A 23,084-nucleotide genomic window follows, 5' to 3' on the forward strand; every position below is an offset into this window, starting at 1 on the left:
TATTATTTTTAAAAAACTGGATTTTAAGTTTATATTTATAAATAATATATTCCTGTACATATAAACATATATGTATCTTTAAAATATCATTGTGTCTATCAAAATGGTTTTACTTTTGGTACATTTTGAGTTTATAAACACATGTTAAGATAGTTTTTATTTTGGGTTAATAGTCATCTTTTTAAGAACAGGAGGGGTCTTCCCTAAGTACACGGTCTCTTGGAGCTTAGTATTCTATGCATAAGGCAACTTACATATTTTTTCTCTAAAGTATCAGAAGATAGATATTTTGATTCTGTGAACAATACATGTTTCTATTTTAGCATGAAACAGTCCTAGACAATATGTAAATGAATGGCTATGAATGTTCCAGATGACTTTACAAAAAACTGGTGATAAGCCATCTTGTCTTGGAGCCATAGTTGTACCAGTGCGTAATCTAATTCATTATCACACACAGATGGTTCACCTGATAACATAACGCTCCTTCCTCCCTCAGTCTTCACCCAAATAGTGATTAGGAATTACTTATAGAAGTAATAGAAAGGAAGAGAAAGGAGTCTTCACAGGTTAATGCAACAGGTTTTCAAAATGCTTGGCAAAATTATTGCTACTCTATACTTTTATCCACATTTGGGATTAAATTATCAATCCTATCTCAAATGTAGATTTATTTCCCAAATGTGAATATCCAGGGTACTTTTCTTAAGAAGATGAAGAGATATAATTATAGATATAAATAGCCCAGATATACACCTGAATGATTCAGCTTTCCAGGAAAGGTGGCTTGGACCAGAATTGACCTAGAATTTATAATGGGCCCTCTGATCAAATCTCAGTGCACATATGAACTATCAAAACTGGAAATGATTTTTTTTCTAAAGACTATAATCAACTGAGGAATATTTTCTTGGTAGAGTTTTCTCTTACCAAGATACTTTTCTTCCTATTTTAACATAATTGTGCCCATAAAACAACTAAGAGTTGCAACTGTTTCCTTGACAACTTTGAATACAGAGCTCCTTCCAGGTGATCCCTGGCTCCATTGGGCAGCCAGCTGGGATCTAGAATGGCTCTGGACCTCAGCAAGTCACTACTGGACCGTGGGCTGTTTATCTGGGTACTTCATGCACATAGTATTTCTTTTCATGTACCAAAATGACAAAGGGTGAGAAGCACTGTTTTAAAGTATATATGAAACCAACATATCCATTTTAAGTTCAATTGCGTTTTTCTTTTATTTTCCAAACTTTCAGTTAGCATTAGTCATTCAGTTACTACTAGTTATTACTAGTGCTGAACAAGTTGGGTCTGTTATCAGTTGGAGTCAGAGTCACAGCTGTCGGATGTTGAATCCATCAGACTGTCCCTTCTTTCTCATGTCTGCAGATACACCACCTACGTGTTTAGATGGAGAACGCTACATGGAGGGTTCTTTGCACTTCTGCCGCGGAGCTCGACCCCAGCACACACTGCAGCCCCTTCTGATGGGAGTCGACCTCCCCAAACTGTCACTCCTGCCGCCATATTCAACTCTTTATACATGCATATATGGTCGTGTGGGTCTGTGGCTTGCATATATAGTATAAGACTTACACTCTGACCTGGGAGCCAGTTATTTCCATACTCTTTGATAACAATTTATATCTTTATAAGTTATCATGCATTTCATGTTTTTATAAACCATTAAATATAGTACTTACTAACATTTTTCTAACTTTATTCTATTACTCTTAAATTTTGACTCCTTTTTGTATGCTATTATTGCTGTATTTTCCATTTCTGATTTTCACACATCAGAAATAGTCCTTTAAATATTAAATTATCATATTCATTTGAACATGTAAATATTCTGTCCTATTTCTCCACCATCAACACTTTTGCCTCTTTATCCTGCTGTTGGCCATGTTTTTCACAGATGATAATATAGGTGGCTTTAAAAATGGAAATGATTTGTGTGAATGATGTAAGTGACTAGCACATATTTAGAAAGTTATTTGTGGCTTCCTATAGGGAATTAAGGCACTTGCACTTTCAGGAATGATACATTTTTCATAGGTTTATAGATATAAAATCATGCACATAAATTTTTTTGTAAATGGTAAAACACCACACAAAAGTAATGTTTTATGTTGCAAGGGTACCTTAGGTTCCCTTAGTGTAATTTTGCTAAAAATGCACCATTTTGCTTTTTCTGTTTTCGCTTGTTGAGCAGGTTTTCCTTCTGTCAGTACCCATTCGTTATTTCTATAACTGCAAAAAAAATCATTATTCAGAGAGACTCAGAACAACAGATGATAAGCATCGCAAGGGTAAGCCAGTTATGAAACCTATTTATGCTGACTGTAATCAATACCGTAAATAATAAATAAGTTAAATGTTTTGTGATTGTTTTAGTGTAATCAGGAATTGTTAAAAATATAATTTATGTTATTACCCCACAAGGTAACCTTATCACAATATGGGAGATGGAACACCCTCATCTAACCAGCTTCCGGTTACATTATAAATACAGAAGTGTTTCTGATAGACCCAGATTTGAGGAGCTTTTTTGAATTCATTTGTTGTAGAGCTCCTATTCCAGGTAGCTAGAGAATATCATGGAAACCATGGTGAGACCAGGAGGGCCTTAACACAAATCACTCACACTATAACATCCTCTGGAGTTCATGAAAACCAGAAACAACTAAGACATTAGATGTTACAATCTTAAGTATATGTCTAAAGGACTAAAAAATATGCACAAAGAAAGGGAAAGGTTTTTTTAATTGCTTCTCAGTACATGGGAAACACACAGAAAGTAGGACAGACTTTTGGAAAATTGTAGAACAAAATGAAGTTTACCTCTGGGCCTCAGTACTGCCTACCTCTGTGTTCAGTGTAGCGCAGGAAGAGCCCAGACTGCTCATCCTCACACCTGTGCATCTCAAGCTCCTGCCGTGTAACAGGATTGTATGCACTTTTCAAAACAAAAGAGAAGCTTGGTTGTAGTCTTCTTAAAGTAGAAAGAAAAACACAGAATAGGAATAAATGACTTCCATGTTTTGTTCAAAAGTATACAAACAAAGTATAAATTATTATTTTTTAAAAATATAAAAATAAGAATAATTTGTTCAGAAACTTAGTTCCCTGATTATTTTTTCTGTCACAGACAAGGACAAAGGTTTTGCTGCCTGATAAGCTTCAAAAATCAGCTTGCATTGAGTACGAGAATATTAGAAGAAATTGTATTGCCTATGGCTCCAAAGAGAATTCCAAAGCCACACTGCCCCTGAAGAATGAGTTTGATTGGGTGTATTCAGCACCAGATACTGGCTCCAGGGCTAATATCTGTAGCTAATTATCTAGATATTTGGCTTAGTTGCATTTCTGTGTCAATGTGTCTTTTTTCTTAAGTTTTTTTTCAACTTTGACTATAAGGTTTATTATAGTTTAAGTAAAATAGAGATGGCTGGTTCATCTAAATTTCTCCTAACAATTCCCTGCCACTCATGTTTAAGGAATCAGGATCTTTCTGTGCTGCATTTCTTCTACTGGAAAGGAGAGCAGCAGATACGTTTTCACAGAACATGGGAGGTATTGTTAGTTCTCACAGGTTCTTTCTGTTGTGCACTCAAATAAATGACTGGGGACTCTTCTGACACAGCTGATACTATTGTCTGAAACTGCAAAAATAAATAAGTTTTGTAAGACTGTCAAAAAGTTCTACCTTCCTCGGTCCCTTTCATTTGGAGCATTGTCATGGCAGATAGGCATTTCCAGTGGAAAGAACTGCCGAGCTTGTCCCTATGAGCTTCAGGGTGAGTGTGGTTAGTGCAGACATGTGGCAGCTGCTTAGGGGCAAGAACAGAAGAGAAGACAACAAAAGAAGGGTAAGATAAAATATCTGTTACACAGACACTGTCCAGGAACATAGACTCCCTTGGTAAGACAGGGCCCAGAAAAGCAAAAAGCTACTAAGTCTTAACATTGGATATTGGAGGCCTGGAGGAAGTCTCAAATTCTATAGGTTTGGGGAATGCAAATTACTATACTTCAGATGTCTGAAACATTCATCCTTATCTGTACAGAATTCATCTTCATCGTCACCAAAGACAAATAGTCCAGTAATCATTGTCTAGATAAGTAAATATACAAGCATGTTGATTTTGTATAATATATGATATTTACATATTTCTTATATATTTTAATATGTTGGTTTTTATATACTCAGTGCTTATATTTTTTAAGAAACATGAAAAATGAATTTTCAGATCTGTCATATCTATATAACCATTATTTCTGTTGTTAACATTTTGGTAAAGTTTCTTTGGGGAGTCTTTAAAAAACAACAGAGATAAAGCAGTGTTATATGCATAATTTTGATCCATGTTCAAACTGTTTACATAGTTTTCCTACTCATTTTTAGTAGCTGCACTATATTCCACTAACTAGATCTGCTTAGGGTAGTTCTAAAGCTTTGCTTTTATGGATAATATTTTTATGAATATCTTCTGGAATAAAATGTTTTTCTGATCTTCAAAATTCCCAAAAGTAGAACTATTATAGTAAAAAGTCTGATCATTGCTAAGTCCCTGACACATAGGTACGTTAATTTTTACTTTCTAGAAGGAGACTATTCTTTTAGAGTAAATTCACTATCTAAAATAGATTAAGCCTGAGTTTATTGTTAAAAATACCTGAATTGACCCTGTCTCGACAAAAAAAAAAAAAAATACCTGAATTGGTTAAACGCTCCCCCAACTTTTGGGGAGTGGGGTTCTAGACAGGGTTTCTCTGTGTAGACCTGGCTGTCCTGAAACTCACTTTGTAGATCAGGCTGGCCTCAAACTCACAAAGATCTGCCTGATCTGCCTCCCTAAGTGCTGGGATTAAAGGCGTGTGCTGCCACCATCCGGCTAAATGTCCCCCTTTTATTACACAGCAGACTTTGCTTTTAAAGGCCTGAGGCCTGTTGAAACTGCAGTGCAGCCTTCTCACTATAAAAGTTGAGTAAGATTTCGATACCCCCGCTATCATTTTTCCAAAATAAAGTAATACTGTTTTACAAGTTAAAATGTATATAATTGATTTATGAAATTGTTTACATGAGAGATAGCATAAACAAGAATTAAGCTATTTTGACTGTGTTTTAGATGAAATTATACTTTAAGTAAAGTGAAAATGTTTGCTTTCTTATTTAATTAGCAAAGTCTGGTGGATAAAGTATCTCGAAGACAAAGACCTGACATGAATATGTTATTCCTAAATATGAAAGTGAGGCGGGCACATCTGGTTAGCGACTCGCTTGATGAGGTATAATTCATGCCAAAACGGTGTTGACTAAAATAAATTCAGTCATTTGACTTATTACTAAAATTTTATTTATTATTTTTATGTGCCAGTGTGTGTGCTTCCAAAAATTCTGATAGTTAAGATAAATTTTCTATAAATAGCTTTACTTCATCTTAATGTTTATTAATGGTTGATTAATTCCTTAAAGGAGTTAATGTAGAATACTTAAATGCATAATTCATGTTTCTTAGTATGCTACCTGGATTCTAGACCCACTAGTCTCTCTTTTTGATTATGTGTGTGACAAGTCATTTTAAATTCTCCAGACCTCAGATTGCTCATCTATAAACTTACAGGTCTGACCTATAGGGATGAATATTTATATCACACAAACATTGACCCATGTATGTATATTGCAGAGTATCCTGCATGTGCATGCTGCAGTCAGACCATCATGTAGTTAAGAGGAGAAAATGGCTATTATATCCATGTCATTTTCTTAATTTAGTGTTGAAAGAGAAAGGGGACATGAAAATTATTTTATATTATCATCTACTAAATTAAAAATTTGGATACACTGTGATTCTTGGGGACTGTAACCTTCACTAAGGCATCTGATTGCTATTTTTTCTAATCTATAAAACAAATATAATAATACCTAGCTTATTGTGTCTGGCAACATGGATGGATGGGTGGATGGATGGATAGATAGATGGATGTTCATGGAAGTAAAAATAAGCTAAAGTCTGCCTAATATTGTTCTCAAAATTCAAAACAAATGAATACCTTTTCATTACTCTTTTTCTCCCTTACTACATAACGTCTTCAAATAGTTAACCCGGAAAAGAGCAGACTTGAAGAAGAAGTTGAAAGTTACATTTGTAGGTGAAGCTGGATTGGATATGGGTGGCTTGACTAAAGAATGGTTCCTTCTTCTGACTCGCCAGATTTTCCATCCAGATTATGGTGAGTGTGGAATATTTGTGACCAGTGTCTCTCAGTGTTGACAGAAGTTTCTGCCCCACCCAATCCTGTAGCCGTTCAATCCTAAGGAAACACACAGTGGCCTACATTAATTATAAACTGATTGGCCTATTAGCTCAGGATTCTTACTAATTAACTCTTATATCTTATATTAACCCATAATTTTTGTTTGTGTTAGCCACATATCTTGGTACCTTTTATCAGTGAGGCATTCTCATCTTGCTTCCTCTGGGTCTGGGTGACGACTGCAGACTGAGCCTTTCCTCTTCCCAGAATTCTCCTGTTCTGGTCGTCCCACCTATACTTCCTGCCTGGCTACTGGCCAATCAGTGTTTTATTAAACCAATACAAGTGACAGATCTTTACAGGGTCCCACAGTATCTCCAGGCTTGTTAGAGTTCAGTAGCAACCCTGACATTTTCATCAACTATAAATGAAGAATTTGTATGGAGATAACCATACATCTCTTGAATAAACCAAATGCATGAAAGTATGGCATTGAAATAAAGGACATTCAGAATTTGAAAGCAAGTCTACAGTTTTTTTCTATACTAGTTTAGGAAGCTTAGTTCATTAAATAGTGAATCATTTTAAGAAATAGTGTGTTCTGGGGAGATGGTTTAGTCAGTGAAGTGCTGGCTATGCAAGCATGAGGGTCTCAGCTTCAATCCCCAGCATCTATGTGAAAGCAAGTACAGCAGGACATCACTTCTGTAATCCCAGCACTGGGGAGACTGATGGGAGGACCCTAGAGTTTTCTAGACAACTAGTCTGTTTTAACTGGTCAGTACCAGATTCAGTGGGAGACTCTGTTTCACAATAAGAAGGAATGTGATTGAGGAAAACACCTGACATTAACCTATGGCACCCACACACATACAAATATGTATTCATGCATGTATATAGCACAAATAGACAAAAAGATAGTAATTCATGAGTTGTTTTTAGGACATAAATCTTCAAATTTTATTTTATTTAAAGGAACTTCCTACATAATTATTAGCATCTTCTAAATGCTTCCTTCAAAGGAGAATTTTTATGTTTTATAGGGCACACACACACACACACAATATACATATATATTATAGATAACATAGGTGCATGTGTAAAATCTGGTGATATGAGACAAGGTTGGCAAAGACAGAAGATTGAAGTGTGCAGATAATGCTCAAAATTTATTTCGCTCATGAGCTATAAAGCTATAGTTTTTATGAAGTTATCTGATTATTTTATACCATTTATCTTCAATTTAAGATATCAAAGAAAAATAAAATGCCTTCCACATATATTTTACTAAGATGTGCAAATGTAGTCTGTTAAATTTTTACCATGAACGACGGTTTGTAACAACTGTTACTACAATGTTTTGCTTTCAGTAGTTATCATGTGTATTTTACCATCACTTTTTGTCTCTGGACAAATTGTGTTTCCTCTTTGCAGGCATGTTTACATACCACAAGGATTCACACTGCCATTGGTTTAGCAGCTTTAAATGTGATAACTATTCTGAATTCCGATTGGTTGGGATTGTATCCTTTAAACTGTCCACTAGGAGGTGCTACTGAACTAGGGATTTAAGGTTTTTTTATCTGTATTTTAGAAAAATGTTGTTTTAGAAAATTAAATATTATCAAATGTATTAATTAGATTCCCTAGTGTGTATAATAGTTAATGTGACATCTCCACAATCATAGTTTCAGTACATTAAAGAAATGGCCGAGGTTCAAATTTTTCTCCCTTATCTCAAAATGATTACTTAAATATCAAAATTACTAAAAATTTAAAGCATTTTTAAAATAAAATGGAGTATTTTCCATTTGTAATAATATCTTCTGTTCTTGTTTTGTGCTCAGTTTACTCAGCTTACTAAACTGAAATTGCAAGAATTAAATATAGGTCTTTTAATGTACCCTGAAATCCTGACACATGAAGGAGGTAACCCTAAGAAGTTAAAAAGTAAATGCAATGAGAAATATTTAAAGCATGCATCATTGTTTAAATTAATTAAATTTTTAATGTTAAGAATCCATTTACCATCCTCTCACCTCTATCTCGGATGTATTGTGTAATTTATTCCTACATTGGGAGGGTTAAAGATATGTTAGATATTAGACAAGATGCCTTGCACATTAGCTTTTTAAATTACATGAAATATAATTGTCTAGAAAATGAAGAAGAGGAAATAGATGAGCAAGTGCAGAAGATGTGTTGGCTAAAAGAGAAAACGTTCCTACTTTGAGAAGCTTAGCATTTTAGCCCAAGGTCAATCGTTTATTCTCTGTTAGTGGGCCATGCAGCATGGCATTAATAAGTACTAAGGGGTTTGTGACTTCATTAAAACCAAGATTGGTATAAAAATAAGGGTGGTGGGGTCTTAAGGTAGAAAACGTGATATTATAGTCTTCCTAGAAAGGTAGGGGTTGAAGCAGGAGAACGATGAGAGGAATGAAGGCTGAGATGGTGTGGACCTGCTACAAAGCAGCGGCTACACTGGACCAAGGAGAAACATTGAGCACCCACCCACGAACAGCCTGCGCTGCGTTTATTGTGATTACACCCTGAGGACACAGTTGAAAGAATAAATGAATCAAAAAGCAGCAGTAAACAAAACTACACATTGAGATAGGCAAGTTAATTTGAAATGTTTTATAGATTGTCATATCTAAGGTCCAAAGCAACAGATTCCACAATATTCAAGAATACTGAACAATGCATAGACTACTATTTTCTGTCATTTACAGTTCTCACTTGAGTGTGTCCCACTAATCTGGTCCTGTTGACTAACAACCTATTTGAACTTCTTGATGCATGTGGTGAGCATACTTTGCAGGTCTTATATCATAGCTCAGAGTTGTATGAAGTCAGCTATCACTTTTGAAATAGTGCTATTCATAAAATCATGAATTGCTGTCGTCTCCTATCATGATATTGGTAGTTTTTACTCACTTGCTACCCAAAAGATCACAGTAAGCATATCTCTTTATGTGCCGAACAAGGTGCCTACAATTATACTCACACAATTATTTAGTATTTGATTACAGTTATTTTAAAATATGGTAAGGCCTTAGTGTTTACAAGAAATAGAGCAATAAAACACAATAATAATGGTAAAATATTGTAGAGATTCTATCAAGAGCATTAATACAGTGACATTTTAAAAGTAGAATTGCCTATGCCAACAAGGATATTGGACACAGTAGAGAAGTATGCACATGCAGGTTTCAGAGTGTGCACAGCGCAGGGCACTCAGTGACACCAGCAGTGAAGTTACCCCACCCATTTCCCCAGAACAGGCTGACTTAGTGTGCAGTGAAGTATTTATGTATGTGGGAGGGCTCTGTAGCAAAGCCTGTTCATCTGCTTCCTCACTGTGCATTAGGCTTTAGGAATCTCACATTTAAATTTTTTAAATGAGAAATGATCAGAAGTTATCATCGCAGTAGAAACTTAGAAAATCATAAATTATGATACTGTGGTAGTATTATTATCATCATTGCTACTATCCTGATTGTGTAAGTACATCTGAACACATATTTTCATTATCTTCTTCTTCCACACACTAGTCGGCCTACATGGTTATCCGAAAAACAGTACAGCTATTTCTTATGTCACCAGCCCTCATTTTACCTTTACAAATTGAATTCCAAAGTGTTTACAGAAATTTGCTAGGCCTATGTGTTTAGGTTTCTTTTTGAATCTATATAATGAATTACTTTTAAAGTAACTTCAATATGATAACTGACCATTTAAATACTATGAAATTTGATTTAAACCCCCCTTTTCAGCAAATGGATGTTACCTTCTGCTGCATAAGTATACAAATTTTACAATAAATAAGATATCTCAACTAGCCCTTCAAGTTTTATATACGAGTCTACTTACACTGTTTCATTAACAGTGTTTGTACATCCATATGCTTGTTCATTCCAGCTCATTTAACACGGTCTTATTTAAGCTTTGAATAGCTAAATATGGCAACTTCTAAAATCAGTGCTGCATTCTGCAGTGAATAAAACTCTGGGTGCTGCTTATAAAACCCATGCTTGCTTAATTTTAGCAATTTTTATATATTATATAATTTATAGGAATGCCTGAAATCATTAAATACTATTTAAATTAACATGTATTCCCATGACTTTTGCTAATCAAGAATTATAGTATTAAATAAAGGGAAATTAAAGAAAGAAGAAAGGTGTGTTGGACTAAAAAAGTCAGTGTTAGATCTGAAGGAAGTGTGAAAAGTGCTGCATAATTCAAAACTCGTTTGTTGTCATGGATTTTATGTTAATACTTAACATTTAGTATGCATAGCTCATGGGACTAGCTGTTTATAACAGCATCACCTTGGATATTCGTTTTCCTCCCTGCTGTTACAAGAAATTACTGAGCCCTCCCATCGTACCTAGTGATCAGAATACACCAGTAGGCATCTGCAGTGTTACCATTGATGACTTATGTCAGATTATGCCTGTAAGTATGTTATTAATGTCTTGTAGTCATGTAATGATAAATGCCTCTTTATACAGTTTTGAATGTTATTCTTACTTTAAAATAGCCTTCCCTTTTAGACCTCTTTTCTATCTTGCTTTCAGCCCACTCCCCCAACACACACACACATCCTTACAGAGAGAGCCACCTATTTTGCAATGTACTTAAGCTCTTACAGAACAGATCTTTAAGTCTGATGAGCATAGATTTGAATCCAGACCATGCCACCTACTAGCTTTGTGAACTTGAGTGAGTTATTTAACCTCTCTGATCATTAATGTCCTTATGGGAATAATAGAATGTTTTTTATTAATAATTAAAAACAAATCCCAGGTTCATTCCTGGTGCCCATATCAACTACCTGTAATATCAGCTCTGGGGGATCCAACACCTCTGGCCTCTGCAGACACCAGCACACATGTGTACATATTCATACACAAACTTACACAAATACACATAATTTCAAATAAATCTTGTTAATGGTGATAGACATATCAAATCTCTACTGACCTAGATTTGTATAAAAATATGTACTTTCAAAAATGAAAATCTGACAATTTTATTTTCACATTTCACAGTACAAGTGAAAAATACACTTTTTATCCCACTTCTCCCATCCAAGACTGTTCTCTTTGTCAGTAATGGGGAGAAGTCTCCCTTGTCGTGCCACTAGAAAACGTTCAGACCAGCACCATGATCTTCTGGCAAAACAGAACAAGTAACACAAAACTTGTAAAGAGCCCCTCTGTTGTTATCTGTTCAGTCAAGTCATGCCAGGATGAGTGGGCACCATCATGGGGCAAGCAGACAGTCTAATCATTGGAGACTCAGGTATCATGGTCATGTGGCCTTCTGTGCGTGGCCTTCCGTGAGTGGCCTTCCGTGAGTGGCCTTCCCTGTGTGGCCTCATTCCAAGAACAGGTCCTATAGACGTCATCCCAGGAGAAGGGCCTATTATTGGCATCATGGAAGGGCCTCCCATGCGGGGTGTGGGCATCATACCAAGTGAGCAGGACCCAGGAGACTGGGTAGAATTAGGGTCATTTCCCCTGCAGGAGGAGGAGCAGAGAGTGGAGTGAGAGGCATCATTCCTTACTGAAATGAAGTCATTATTTTGTCAGTCAGGTTTTGGGCCTGCTCTTCCATCCATTTCTGATGGTAGACTTTCACGTTCTCTTTGTGTTTCCTAGCACTGCAGTGTGTGGTCATGGGTAATATACATATTACAGTAGTCATGATAAAATTGCCGCCACCCTGCCAAATCTCAGGCCCTCACTCCTGCGCTTTTAATGGAATAGAAATTTATTACATAAAGTATTAAAGATTATTACAACCCATGACATTATTTTTCCAAAGAATTTCATATAAATTAAAAGTAATTTTTATGCAGCTTGAAAAAAATGAAACATTAAGCACTTAACATATGTGACCTGTATGTCTAATGTTTAAACAATGCATTCTAAAATAGCAGCACGTTTTTAAGAATATATATGTATAAGTTGAAAGTGAGAACTACTACAAATCCACAAACAGTTGTGTGGCAGAGAGCCAGGAATTACACTGGAAATCATGGTAGAGCTCAACTCCTGCTTGCTTAAAAGTGGGCATCGGGTTAGCTCTCCAGTATGAACTAGATAATTCCCTCCTGCATGGACTTCAGTTTTCCCCAGCTGTGGATGGTGGGAATCATTAACAAGTATTATATTGCAAATGTTTCTTTTAAAGTATGAGTTTACTAGCCGGGCAGTGGTGGTGCATGCCTTTAATTCCAGCACTCGGGAGGCAGAGGCAGGCGGATCTCTGAGTTCGAGGCCAGCCTGGTCTACAAGAGCTAGTTTCAGGACAGGCTCTAGAAACTACAGGGAAACCCTGTCTCAAAAAATCAAAAAAAAGTATGAGTTTACTATAGTCTTAGATTCAAAGTAAGGGGTTCACAGTCTGTCTCCTTACAATCTGAAGGAATGCCGGTTGACTGTAAAAGACAGGTCACAGATTTGTTTTTACAGGAATTGGCCCATGGATTAAAGGAACTCTTATCATATGAAGGCAATGTTGAAGAAGATTTCTATTCAACATTCCAGGTACTGATGAGAGCATATGTTGTTTGTCACCTGTGCATCCGATATGAAAATGCTGTTACTAAACACTTGCTGTTGGATGAACAAGGACGACTCAACACATAGAATCTTAAGACAAGAGATTTTAAGTCTCATGTAGCAGTGCAGCAGGGGTCCTGGCACTCAGGAAACTGAGGCAGAACTGGGATTTCGATGACAGCCTGGGCTACACAGAAAGACCCTATCTCAGTTTATTTTAAAAGGATCAAAGCTAGTAATAGAGATAGTCCAGCAGACACGTGCAGATAAGCATGCAGAAATGCATCCAGCAAGGGCTTGGCACTCTCTGCTAGGCAGTTGCATATTCCTTTTTACTAAAGTTAGCCTACTGTATCACCCCAACACAGGAAGTTTAGGAGAAGCTAATGAGTCAGACCAAAACACTCATTTCCACCTACCTCACTTGCCATACAAGTTTTGTGGGCTTCCTTAAAGGAGTTAGCTGTATTTAACAGGAAGGATTAAGAACCTGCCTTTTTCACCTCAGAATGACACCTCTGAGTCATATATATATACACACATACATATACATACATACACACACACACAAACACACACAAAGTTTAGGCTTTGGCAGTTGCGTTCTAAAGGGAGGGACAGGACTGTTGTACAGATCTACTCACTAAAGTTCAGTGTTCCACCATCAATACCAATAAACATATCATGGTATCGCCCATCAGGTTTTTCAAGAAGAATTTGGAATAATTAAGTCCTATAACTTAAAGCCAGGGGGTGATAAGATTCCAGTTACCAATCAGAATAGAAGAGGTAAGTTAGATGCCATTTTTAATTGCAGAGAATTAGTACTTTTCATTTACTATGACTATATAACAATGTGAAATTGCTTTCCAGAATATGTACAGCTTTATACAGACTTCCTTTTGAACAAATCTATCTATAAGCAATTTGCTGCATTTTATTGTGGATTCCACAGTGTGTGTGCTTCAAATGCCCTAATGGTGAGTTTAAAGTCTTAAGCTTTCAATTAGGTTTTGTAATGGTATAACAGTTAATTCCTTAAGTATCTTGGTAGATGAGCTTTTAAAATTAGAAAATGTTTTCTACTTTTAAAAAATAGAGTTAGAAGTAACAGTAGTGCTCCTGATTCAGCCTTTTTCCACTAGAGAGAGAAAAACGTGACCAGATTTTTCTTCCTTCTGCTATGCCTTAAATTAGGACTTTAAAAGCTGTAAGTGGATGTTAAGACTCAGGAACAAAGCACAAAAGAAGAGTAAATGCCTAGCTCCAGAGAAAAGGACACTTCTCACCGAGTAAGGAGGACGTTCCCTGCCTACTCCAGGGTCTGTCAGCAGCCTTAGGTCTATAGTTCGTCTCCAGAAGCGTGGTAGACTCTTGATGGTAACTGGACTTAGACTGCCATATTGTAAATAGCAATGATTCCTCCACCTCATATACCCAGCGTGTGCCATCATAGTGTAAATAGCAGTGACTCCTCCACCTCATATACCCAGCATGTGCCATCATGCCTCTCATATGTTCCTCTGCTTTCTTAGGAGAGATCGGCGTAGCCTTTCATTTCGGTTGTTTTAAAGAAGAAAGGAATGGACTATCAAGGTTAATTTGGGGGCAGGGGCAAGTACCTTAGCTCTTTACAGTTTGTTTTAGAGCAGTGGTTCTCAACTTGTGGATTGCAAGCCCTTTAGGGGCCCAAGGACCCTTTCACGGGGGGTCAAATGTCAGATATCTACATTACAGTTCATAACAGTAGCAAAGTTGCAGTTATGCAGTAGTAACAAAATAGTATTATGGCTGAGGGTCACCGCAATATGAAGAGCTGTATTAAAGGGTCATAGCATTAGAAAGGTTGAGACCACTGTTTTAGAGTAACCTCTGAAGTGTTAATCTAATTAATCTTTAACAACCAAAAATTGGGAGTCAAATATCAAGGTAAGAACCTGAAAGATCAGAGAAGCAGGAAGCAGCTACCAGTTGCTTCCTGCCTCTACCGTTCCTCCATCCGAAAGGGCCAAGATCCTCTCTCAACCGTGCCTGAGAACCTTCCTGTCTCCTCTCTGTCTACAGTCCTCTAAACCTCTATGGTCAGCTAGTGGCTAGCTCCACTCTCTGACTCCAAGCAAGCTTTATTATTCAGAACGCAGTCAAAATATCACACAAAATCTTTGCAACACGTTTGCTGAAAGTACCTTTGAAACAGAAGCACCATTGGGTTAAAACTAAGTTGTTTGTTTGTTTGTTTATTATGTATACAATATTCTGTCTGTGTGTATGTCTGCAGGCCAGAAGAGGGCACCAGACCGCATTTACAGATGGTTGTGAGCCACCATTTGGTTGCTGGGAACTGAACTCAGGACCTTTGGAAGAGTAGGCAATGCTCTTAACCACTGAGCCATCTCTCCAGCCCTAAAATTAAGTTTTATGACTCTGGTAGTGGGAGGACAGAGGAAGGGAAAATAAAAATTAAATGGCATAGGATTCTCTATTTCTCAGATCTAATCTCCAGGGTGGAACAAACTCACCTGGACGGTGGAAAGCCGTGAGTGATGCAGAGCAGAGTAAGTGCAGCTCTGCAGTCAGTGTACAGGGTGCTGCAGGGCAGGCAGGGCAGTGCACAGCCGTACTCCGCCAAGGGCTTCATGCCGAGCTGCTTGGTTTTCTGAAATTACTGATTACTGTTTTATAAGATACAAACCTTTTGAAACATAATACCTTGCTGTAGTTGGAAAATATAAATGAAAAGCATCTTCTTCAACAAAAATCATTTACTAAAAAAGTCATGATTTCTGATTTGATTCTTTGATTAAAACAGTTGAAATTTCATTTAAGACCATCATTTTTAAATTATGACTTTTATGGTTATTGACAGCTGCTTCGTCCAGAAGAGGTTGAGATTCTGGTGTGTGGAAGTCCTGAGCTGGATATGCATGCTCTGCAGAGGAGCACTCAGTACGACGGCTATGCGAAGACGGACCTGACCATACGGTGAGCTCGCCGTCCCCAGACGCTTGTCCATGGAGGACAGGATAGGGTGTGCTTGCTTGTTTGTTAAATTTAGAATTCCTCAATCACTTGTTAAATATTCTGCAGTCTACCCTATCTTAGTTCATTTCCAAAAATAAGAGAGTACTAAAATGTGAGTACATTTAGCAATCCCCTTAGGAGGAAATTATATAACTTTCTATCAAAGCATACAGGTTTTTTCAAATATGCTAAATTCTAAATAGCATTTTATTGGCACTATGTTGAAAAATAAGGCTTTCTGATTATTTAGAGAAAAAAAATGAGCTCTGTGCTAACCATTTTTAGACTAGTTAAATAATGTTATAAAATGTTACTTTGTACGATTATCAAAGTGTGTGTGTGTGTATGTGTGTGTGTGTGTTAGAGAAAGTTTCCCAGAGCTCACTTTATTAGAATCTCTAATTAGTCAGGTTTATATCATTGTATAAATTTTCTTCTGTAGATACTTTTGGGATGTTGTACTTGGATTTCCTCTTGATCTTCAGAAGAAGTTGCTACATTTTACTACAGGAAGTGACAGAGTACCTGTGGGAGGGATGGCTGATTTGAACTTTAAAATTTCAAAGAATGAAACTTCTACCAACTGGTAAACTCTGGACTATAACTTTATTTTTAATGTATACTAATTTTGGAATCAAAAGAGTCCTTTAGTCATTTTCATGTAAAATACTGCAGTGTTAATGTGACCTGGAAGTGGAAGAGGCTGTGGCTGAAAGTTCCCCGCAGTGTTGACACAGCCCAGTACTGATGGCAATTCCCTTCCATCTGCTTCTTGCATGCCTGGGCCAAGTACTGCTTTGTGGTCTTTTAGAACTTAGCCTGTCTTATAGTCTCGTCCTCATTGTTGTATAAATGATCTTTATAATTAGGACATATATGAAGTCGAGGCTCTTAGAAGGGGTGGTGCTTTAACGTCTTCTAAGTCTCCTGCTCCACACATATGAAGTGATAAAGACCATGACTATAAACAGTTTCCTAACAGTGTTCATGGGTGACTAATGCTGATCTTCCTTACTCGTAGTGCAATATTTTGTGGTTTCAGAAAGTACTCGACTAGACTCGACTTGGGTTATAATCACCCTTGCCCTGCAGCTCACACACTGAATGTTTCTCAAATCCTGACTCAGTCCTTTCAGTTTAGAACTTGAGTTGGTCCTGTGTTTGCCAGTAGCCACCACCCTGGATCTGTCACTTTTCACCTCGTTCCTAGCTGAGTTAAGGCCTCCTTCCTGCCCAGGTTCCCACACAACTCCTTTTCTGCTCTGGCCCTGACACCCTGGGCATTAGTAACTTTGCTGTAGCTTTATCTCATCAGTTCCAGCCCTAGAGCCCATCATTTCTGTTTACACCCATAGTGTTCTGCATCATCCTTAAAACACACTTTGCCTGCCTCCCTCCATTCCTTTGGTTTGTTCCCTTTGCATGTGATACGTGCTTGCTAGCACTCATGGAGAGCCTTTTAATGTTGTCTTCTCCAGAACACTAGAAAGTCATCATTCAATACATTCCTTTTTCATGGTTCACCTTAGACTGCAGCCATTTCGCTCTTAAAGGCACACGTGTAGTAAAAATGGTTACTGAATGAATATTTAAAACTATGTCTAATGAAAAATTATACCTGAGGGCTCAGAATATTGCTCTGTGGTCAAACACAAACATCTGAGTTCAGATTCCTAGCAACCAAATAACAAGCCGTGTGTGACACATTAGCTTATACCCCTGAGCTGGAGGAAGACTTGGAGACACATGAGGATCACTGAGGTTTGCCTAAAGCCAGCCTAATTAAGAAAAGACAAGTTATAGGTTCAGTCAGACACCCTGTTTCGAGGCAGTAAAGGCAAAGAGTGAGAGAAGAGACACCCAGTATCCTCCTCTGGCCTCCTTGTGTGCATATGAGTATGTGCACCACCACACATGTACATGAGCATAATCCCCACACACAAAAATAAATAGAAAAAAAGGTTATATTTTAAAACATAAATGAAGAATATTTGCAATTAAGAAATTTCTATATGAGTCATAATTAAAAAATCTAAAATGAGAAGCATTCAAATTTTGCATTTGAAAATTTATTTGTTCAACAGAAAATTTTGGGGATATTTATAGCAACAAAAATATGATCAATTTAAAAGATAATATGAATAGCTTATTTTAATACAAAGGCAAAATACAGATGTCTCCCCTTTTTTTGTTTTTTTGAGAAAGGGTTTCTCTGTAGCTTTGGAGCCTGTCCTGGAACTAGCTCTTGTAGACCAGGCTGGTCTCGAACTCACAGAGATCCGCCTGCCTCTGCCTCCCGAGTGCTGGGATTAAAGGCGTGCGCCACCACCGCCCGGCCATCTTCAATTATTTCTACTTCAGAGGTGATTTTAGGAGATAACATGGCTTAGTTCTGACTCTGGATTCTCAGAAGGAACCTCACATTGATAAAATATAATTGACTGTCAAAGATGCGTGACATTTCCATACAGTACAGTGACATTGTTCCTCAAAGGCAAGGGCAGTTTTCCATCTGAACTAAGAACTTTCATTCCCTCCGTAAGACACTGTTGAAGACTAATGGGTTGATGTTGATGTGAATGGCAAAGCTTTACATCTTAGCAAATAACACTGGTTTTGGAGTCAGACTAGACTGGGTTTGAAACTCAAGCTTACACCTCTCCAGCTCTGCAGCTTTGAACCTTTGATCTGTTTATCCCAGGTCTAAGTTTCCTCATCCATACACTGGGGATAGCAACCATTTTAGGTTGCTTTAGTAGGATCTTACATGAAGCAATGCATATCAGACATGTGCTCCAGGGCTTATTGTAATTGAGAGGCTCCATAAACCATGACTGACCTAGTGTTTGTCTGTTTGTATGGTCTTGCAGTATCAATTCTGATCACAGAAATTCTTTTTCAGTGTTCTTTGATTTATTCCCATTTTCACATACTGACTTTGTCGAAAGCTCTTGTGATGCTGCAGGATCCATAGAAACCAAAGAGAAGAATCTGAGAGTTCTTTAGAAGCTTGGACAAGATAGCAGTGTCGTCAGGTAGACTGCTGCGGGAGCTGATCAGGAGAGTTCAGGGGCCGACTGCTCTGTGTGCAGAGGACAAAAGCTGTGAAGGAGGGCCCAAAGTGGCTTCTCATGACTGCCTGACAGTCAAGACTGAACCATAACCATCGACTGTCTACTACTTCGCCAGGTGTTTTGTAGAGATCACAGTCTTAGTCTTTTAATGTACATGTATAGTTTACCGTATTGATGAGGAAACAGATTTGAAGACCTTAATTTGATCCAAGTCCCACAGCTAGTAAGTGAGGAAAACAGTATTTAAATTCAGATCTGTCTGACTCCAAACAAAATGCTTTTCATATTAGAGTTTAATAAAGGCAACTGATTGTCCTGTCTGTACACATGTTCCTGCTGTCCAGAAGGGCACTTGGTACTTAGGTATTCAATAGTATTGTCCAGTAAAGAAGAGATGAGGAATCACAGAACAGTAAAAAAGATCGGAATAGATGCAGGTTGTTAACGTTTCTTAGTCATTTAGTGTGTGTGTTTAAGACAGTATCTTTTATAAACTTGTTTCTCCCCTAGGTTACCTGTGGCACACACTTGCTTCAATCAACTCTGCCTTCCCCCGTACAAGAGCAAAAAAGATCTGAAACAGAAACTGATCATTGGAATCTCAAACGCAGAAGGTTTTGGACTTGAGTAGCCTAGAAGACTTGAAGCACAGTATTTATATGTAGCGTTCACTTCCCTCTTACCGTGCCTTTAACACTTTCATGTTTCTGTTTCCAGACACTTTCACAAGGCTCACCACTTTTAAAATAATGAGGGTTTTTTTTACTCAAATATAAAATATGTGTAGTGAAGGCATGATTTAAAAAAAACAGAAATTTATTAATAGAGTAAGGAAAAGAGCATATGGCAGAAACAGGCCTGGGTCCAGTGCTCATTTTTATAGCATTTTGTTGTTTTCCATACATAGTTAGTCACAGGTGTCCACTGGGAAAGCCATGTGCAGTAAAGGGCATTATTACCATGATGGAGCCCAGTGGCGGGTGTGTGCTGGAGCACACGGTCGCAAAGCAGATAGCTACATTGTCTTTACCATGAAGCATGTAGCCATATTTTCCTACAAAGGTAAACAACAGTATAATTGCAAATGCAGTTTACAGGGTCTTTTGATATATTGGTTTGGGGTCCTATAACATCTTTTCAACTGTTCCTGAAAAGCATGTAAATAATTACATACAGCCTAAGAATCATGGGATTTTGATAGTGCCATTTATTGCTAAAGATTTATTTTTACAAAGTAAATTTAGGGTTTTAGATGTGTATACAGCTTTTACAAATCAATAAAGATGATTGTACAAGAGTATTTTCAGACCAATTGGATTCAAGGTTATATTCTTTTAAGTATTGTTAGTCCGCATGCTCACTGGCAGTAAATCAGTTACTTGAGTATTCCGTAATGTTTGTATAATGGTCATTTCTTCTTAAAAATCAAAATAGAGCAAATCAGACCGAGCTAACCATTGACTACTTAAATTAATTACAAGCACAAAAAACTGCCATTTTATATATTTTGATGTACAACTTACCTACATTTTTGATCACCAGTTATATGGAAATTCTAATTTTTGGAAAATGTAAGATAAGGTATTTGACAAAAGTGAAATATAATAAAACATTTGTGTCAAAATGATCTAGCGTGGTATAAAAGAGAAGTTTGACATTTTGGCTAAAATGTTTGTTTTTCACTGGATTCTAAGTATACTAAATTCCAAAGTACCCTTGTTTTCTATTTCTAATACAGGTCGCATGTAAAAATTGCATTTTTAAGTCCCAGGTCTTTTTTTCAACTTATAGCAAATGAAGCAGTTTTATTAGCATGTTATAAACATGTCCATCTCAAGACTTCTCTCGTTCCTTGATAGCTTTTCTTCAGAAAACTCTGAAGGTAACATTTGCAATAAGAATGAAACCAGCATTTAATACCAGCGTGTGCTCCACATGCAACAGCACGTGGCCCAAACCTTCTCTAAGCTAGGCACTTCCTTGTTGCTATGCTTCCTGCACCCAACCAGCAGAATTCAAGGGTGCAGGAACTCATCAGCTTGCCCACAGTTCTGAAACCCGTCCATTCCGGCTAGAACCTAGCCTTTTCCCCTGGACTGCTTGAGCCTGCAAATGACTCCCTTCCATTGGAGTATACTAAACAGAAATTTCTTCTTCAAAGTCTCAGAAAGCCTGAGACAGCTAAAGGCACATTTGGTTTGGTTCATACATGTTTTTATATGCAAATAAAACTGCTTCTCTCTTGCACTGCTTGAACTAGAAAGTATGATGTTTAACGTAGGTCACTACTAACAAGCACAAAGAATCATGTATACAAAACCAGATTTAAGTGTTTTAGGTAAAATGTAAACAAAGTTTTTATTTGTTAGAGATGACTCATGGAATAGTGTTGCCTTGGTCTGCATGTCTAATGATGTGTGTGTATCGATAGCTCTGTCACTTTTAATAAGTGCACAAGCAAGCCAAATTTAAGGGACAAAGTCCATAAATATTGGGGATTTTTGTTGTCTTTTATTAAGTTGATATTTATAACCATGGATTACTTAGTCATATATTTATGCTCTGTTTTGGTTTACAATGTAATAATACCTCATTTTAAAAGTAAAAACCACTACTGTTACATTTTAATTTAATCAGCTAGAAAATTCATGTAGCTTTTTAAATATACAACCTGTTAATGGTTTCTTGAGTTTTGTATCTGCCATAGTAAATTAAAGCATTGCAAAGTATTTATTAGTATTTATAAAATGTCTTGTCCTTTTTTAAAAAACCTATTTATTTTTCTCTGTATGTTAAGTTTTTAGTAGTCCTTTTTTGTACAATCTGTATTGTATTAATTTGTGTACATTTTCAAATATTAAAAATATACAGTCAGTCAGGCTTCAGTTCATTTTTTAAATACTGGATAATTAATTAATAGATTTAAAATATAAATTATATTGCTCTTTACAAGATGTTGTGATTAAGAAAAATTGCTAAAACATACATTTTCCAAAGGCTATTTAGTTAACAAGCAGTATAATCAACTGCCTTAGCATATTCTTAGTATGGAACTGCATACTCACTATCCGAATGGTCACATAGATAGATCAATAGATCGATCGATAGATAGATAGATGATAGATAGACAGACAGACAGACAGACAGACAGACAGATAGATAGATGATAGATGTCTTACCAAATGAATATGTAGTAGCAGTGAAGTACATCCAGAAGTGAACAATCAAGGACTTCTTACTGGCTGCAGGTGGGCAACTTTGTGTCTTCAGTGTTCTTCCTTAGAACCATTCCTTTGTCCTTTTCTCTCCTGCCATATTGCCTAAGCTTCAGAAAGAGAAGAGCTAGTGAAATTGAGGAGAGAATGCTGTGGATATTTCTAACACTGAGGAGTTTGCATCCTTGGAAATAACCTTTAGGAGTTATTTGCTGGGGTGTGGGGAGAGTGAGACACAGACACAGAATGAGCACACGTGTAGAGGCAGACATCCATGTCAGGTGTCTTTGTCATGTTCCACCTTATTGTTGAGACAGAGTTGCTCTCTGAACTGGAAACTCCACCTCCAGTTGACTGGCTGGCTGGGAGTCTCTGATCATTTTGTCTCCCGGTACTTGGGTTACAGGTGGACCTCCCTCCACTCTGGTATGCTGGCTGCAATCAAACTCCAGCCTTTGTTTACACAGCAAGCACTTCACCCATTGAGCCTTCTCCCCTATCCTAGTATGGATTCTCTTAATTTACTATGTTGCTACAGTTTGAGCCTAGATCTGACAATGACCATATGACCTTTGAAGAAAGACAAGGGTGAGTTTTCTGGGAGGACATGGCTCATGACCCCTTCCTTTACCTTCAAACCCAGCAGTGTACATGGACTCTTCTGCTTCCTGTCGTGTTTATAAGACAGGCTAACATCGGTAGCACCCGGATGATCCAAGAGAGTTTGTCATTCAAAATCATAAGCTCAGTCACATGCAAAAAGTTGCAGCTGCCATGTGACAGTCACAGAACCCTCAGAATGATACCTGGACATATGTGGGAGTCACTGTTGTGCCCCACCAAAAGTATTTTTTATGCCACACAGTCGTCCCGCTGAAGATACAATGGGCATGGTAATGAGTTTTCTTGGTGCCATATTGAACCTTTCCATT

The 23,084-nt window shown here is 37.3% G+C and overlaps 1 protein-coding gene across 1 annotated transcript in view; it reads left to right on the top strand.

Moving 5' to 3' along the window:
- Positions 1 to 21,701, top strand: part of Hectd2 (HECT domain E3 ubiquitin protein ligase 2) — a 68,708-nt gene extending 47,007 nt beyond the window's left edge. Inside the window, 11 exon segments of the mRNA XM_038311918.1 lie at positions 2,216 to 2,312; positions 5,188 to 5,295; positions 6,108 to 6,240; positions 7,699 to 7,787; positions 10,570 to 10,728; positions 12,753 to 12,827; positions 13,544 to 13,631; positions 13,716 to 13,822; positions 15,709 to 15,824; positions 16,306 to 16,449; positions 19,448 to 21,701. Coding sequence (XP_038167846.1) covers positions 2,216 to 2,312; positions 5,188 to 5,295; positions 6,108 to 6,240; positions 7,699 to 7,787; positions 10,570 to 10,728; positions 12,753 to 12,827; positions 13,544 to 13,631; positions 13,716 to 13,822; positions 15,709 to 15,824; positions 16,306 to 16,449; positions 19,448 to 19,568 — 1,237 coding nt within the window. The 3' untranslated portion in view covers positions 19,569 to 21,701.
- The last annotated feature ends 1,383 nt before the right edge of the window (positions 21,702 to 23,084 follow it).

Source organism: Arvicola amphibius, chromosome 1 (assembly GCF_903992535.2).
Source record: "Arvicola amphibius chromosome 1, mArvAmp1.2, whole genome shotgun sequence".
In the NCBI taxonomy this organism is placed as follows: Eukaryota; Metazoa; Chordata; class Mammalia; order Rodentia; family Cricetidae; genus Arvicola; species Arvicola amphibius.